The sequence below is a fragment of the Clupea harengus genome, chromosome 11 (assembly GCF_900700415.2).
Source record: "Clupea harengus chromosome 11, Ch_v2.0.2, whole genome shotgun sequence".
NCBI classification, from domain to species: Eukaryota; Metazoa; Chordata; class Actinopteri; order Clupeiformes; family Clupeidae; genus Clupea; species Clupea harengus.
Window position 1 is genome coordinate 27300980 of NC_045162.1, and position 2500 is coordinate 27303479.

At 46.4% G+C, this 2500-nt stretch overlaps 1 protein-coding gene across 1 annotated transcript in view; it reads right to left on the minus strand.

The window, feature by feature from the left end:
* LOC105893959 (neural-cadherin-like) overlaps positions 1 to 2500 on the minus strand; it is a 141036-nt gene that overhangs the window by 73920 nt on the left and 64616 nt on the right. The window contains exon 2 of the mRNA XM_031576959.1: positions 1028 to 1216. Within this exon, the coding sequence (XP_031432819.1) occupies positions 1028 to 1216 (189 nt within the window). The remainder of the gene's footprint in view (positions 1 to 1027; positions 1217 to 2500) is intronic.

Consider the following 2500-nt stretch of genomic DNA (forward strand, 5'->3'; position numbering starts at 1 on the left):
TTGATATCCTGCAAATTTGCACTTTAACCAGAGGCAGAACTCAAACCTATTACGCGAGATTGTGTCGTTATCTCCCCCTAAGATCCTGCTCATCTGTGCATAGCCATATCAGATGAAGAGCAGTACTAAATTGCTAAGTAATTCATAAGAATACAGTTCTATATTTCCCAAACACATTCCCAAATATAGAATATGGCAGTAGCAGTTTATTCACCAGGTTAAGCAGATAAAGTCTTGTGTCTGGATCTCTTAACAGAGCTGGAAAGAGTAGCCGACAATATTACGGACCCAGGAGTGAGAAATTAGGCAACCAGCGTGCTTCGACTAATCAGGGAAAACATTTAATTTCGAAAGGCAGGACGATAAACCTGCTCCGCCATTGTTTATTAAAAACTAAAACGGCAGAGATCCCCTCCCTCTCCTACTACCTTCTGCATCTGGCAACCACAAGATCTTTTTTTTCTGTGAAGTGAGAAGTCTAGCCTGTGAGATTCAGCTACCATTCAAGACGCAGCACACACACACACACACACACACACACACACACACACACACACACACACACACACACAGACTCCTCCTCTCCAGATGAGAGCAGAGGCCCAGGGGAGTGATTACTGCGCCACCAACACTCACTACACAACGACTCAACCTGACACTAATTGAAATTAAACACCAAAAACAACTAGCTCAACCTATACAGCGAGGGAGACAGTCGGGACTCTTTATTTGTCAACATGTACCAGATGTTCGAATAATTACCCGTGTCAGAATGCATTCTTTTGTTTGCATGTTTTTTTTTTTCTTCTGTTTACTGTGCTGTCGCCCACACTTTTAGCATTACGGCGGCTAACAATGTTTCCACTGTGAACTTCTGTTCCCTCTTCTGTTTCCCCCCCCCTCTGCCCCCCCTGTATCTCCCTCCCTTCAGTCACTATTATAGAACCAGAAAGGCAGTGACCTAAATAACTGTTGAATTGATCTGAATATTCCCGGTCATGTCCCCCCCCCCCGGGCCTGCCCTTACCTTCGACCAACCCAAACTGCGCGGTGGCCGGGGAGCCGTCCCCTCGCTGGGCGCTGAGCCGGTAGACCAGGGTGCTGGGGGAGGCGTCAGGCCCCACGGAGGCCAGGTAAGGGGATGGAAACATGGCCCACTGCAGGTCACTCTGGCTGGGCAAGGTGAGGGTCAGACGGCACAGATACCACGCATCACCTACAGAGACAAACACCAAGAGCACAAAGACAACATCAGTATTCATATTTATGGAGTCATTATGAACGACACCTCTAAATGCAAAGAAATAAAAACATTTTTAAAATACATGTATTTTTGTACCGTTCTACAGAAGGAGAGACTATATACTACTTTATGTTTTGATACTACAAGTAACGAAGTAGGTTAAAGTACATTATATTGAAATATATAATATATAACTTATTCATTATATTCTTATAGAGAAGCAGGATCAAATGAGCACAGAATGGCTCAAAGCACTGTGGCTTTAACACTGCTCTTTTACGCGGTGAGGTCGTCTAATGCAGCGGATTCAAGCAAACACAGCCAAATCAATCACTGCAGCCTCACTTCAAACTTGTGTGCACAACCCACCAGGTCACGATAATGACAACAGCCAAGATACTTTAATAGGCACCGGGGTCAGTGTTCTGTACGTCTTCGTCCTTCATCAGAGCACTCACGGCTAACATAATATGTGTGTGTGTTTTCTAATTGACTCAATGGGCTTGTCACAGCTATGTTACGTTAACCCCCTGTCACACCCGCACACCCCCAGGCATGGTGTGAACACAGACACTCATTTATGGCTATTTCTGTCTTCCTCTGAGGTGTTCATGATCTTGACCGTGACCTCTGTACACTTGCGGGCACCACACACACACACACACACACACACACAAACACACACACAAACACACACACGAGAAAAACTCAATCCCAGGAGGAAGGGGCCTTGCAAGAAGAAGCCTACGTTGTTGCCAGAAAACTAATCATGGCAGCCGTCAACAGAGCGACAGAGAAACGAGCAACCGACTGACGCCTAAGCCACGAGCTGCACTGAAGCAGGCACCACTCTGTCATTTAGCTCAAGGACTCTCTGGTGGATGGCGAGAGAGAAGGAGGGATAAAGAGAGAGAGAGATAAAGAGAGACAGAGATAAAGAGAGACAGTCATGGAGGAAGAGGGAGAGAAGTGACATTTTGTGAAGAGCACGTCATCTCCCCTCTAGCTTGTCCTCTCCAGCACGTTCTCCGAGAAGCTTGCTGACGGAGAGGCAGGGAGAGCTCTCTGGGAAAGAAAACACTCTCTGAAGATCAGTAGCTGCAAGACAAAGGAGAACTGTGAAGTAGTTGGAGGGGGGAGGGGGGGGGGGGGGACCCAATGCAAACAGAAGTACATTGTTATTATTTATTTAATACTTGAGGATGTGTTAGTGCCCCCATTCCCTTTCTATTCGCCCCATCTCTTTGAGTGTCTGCA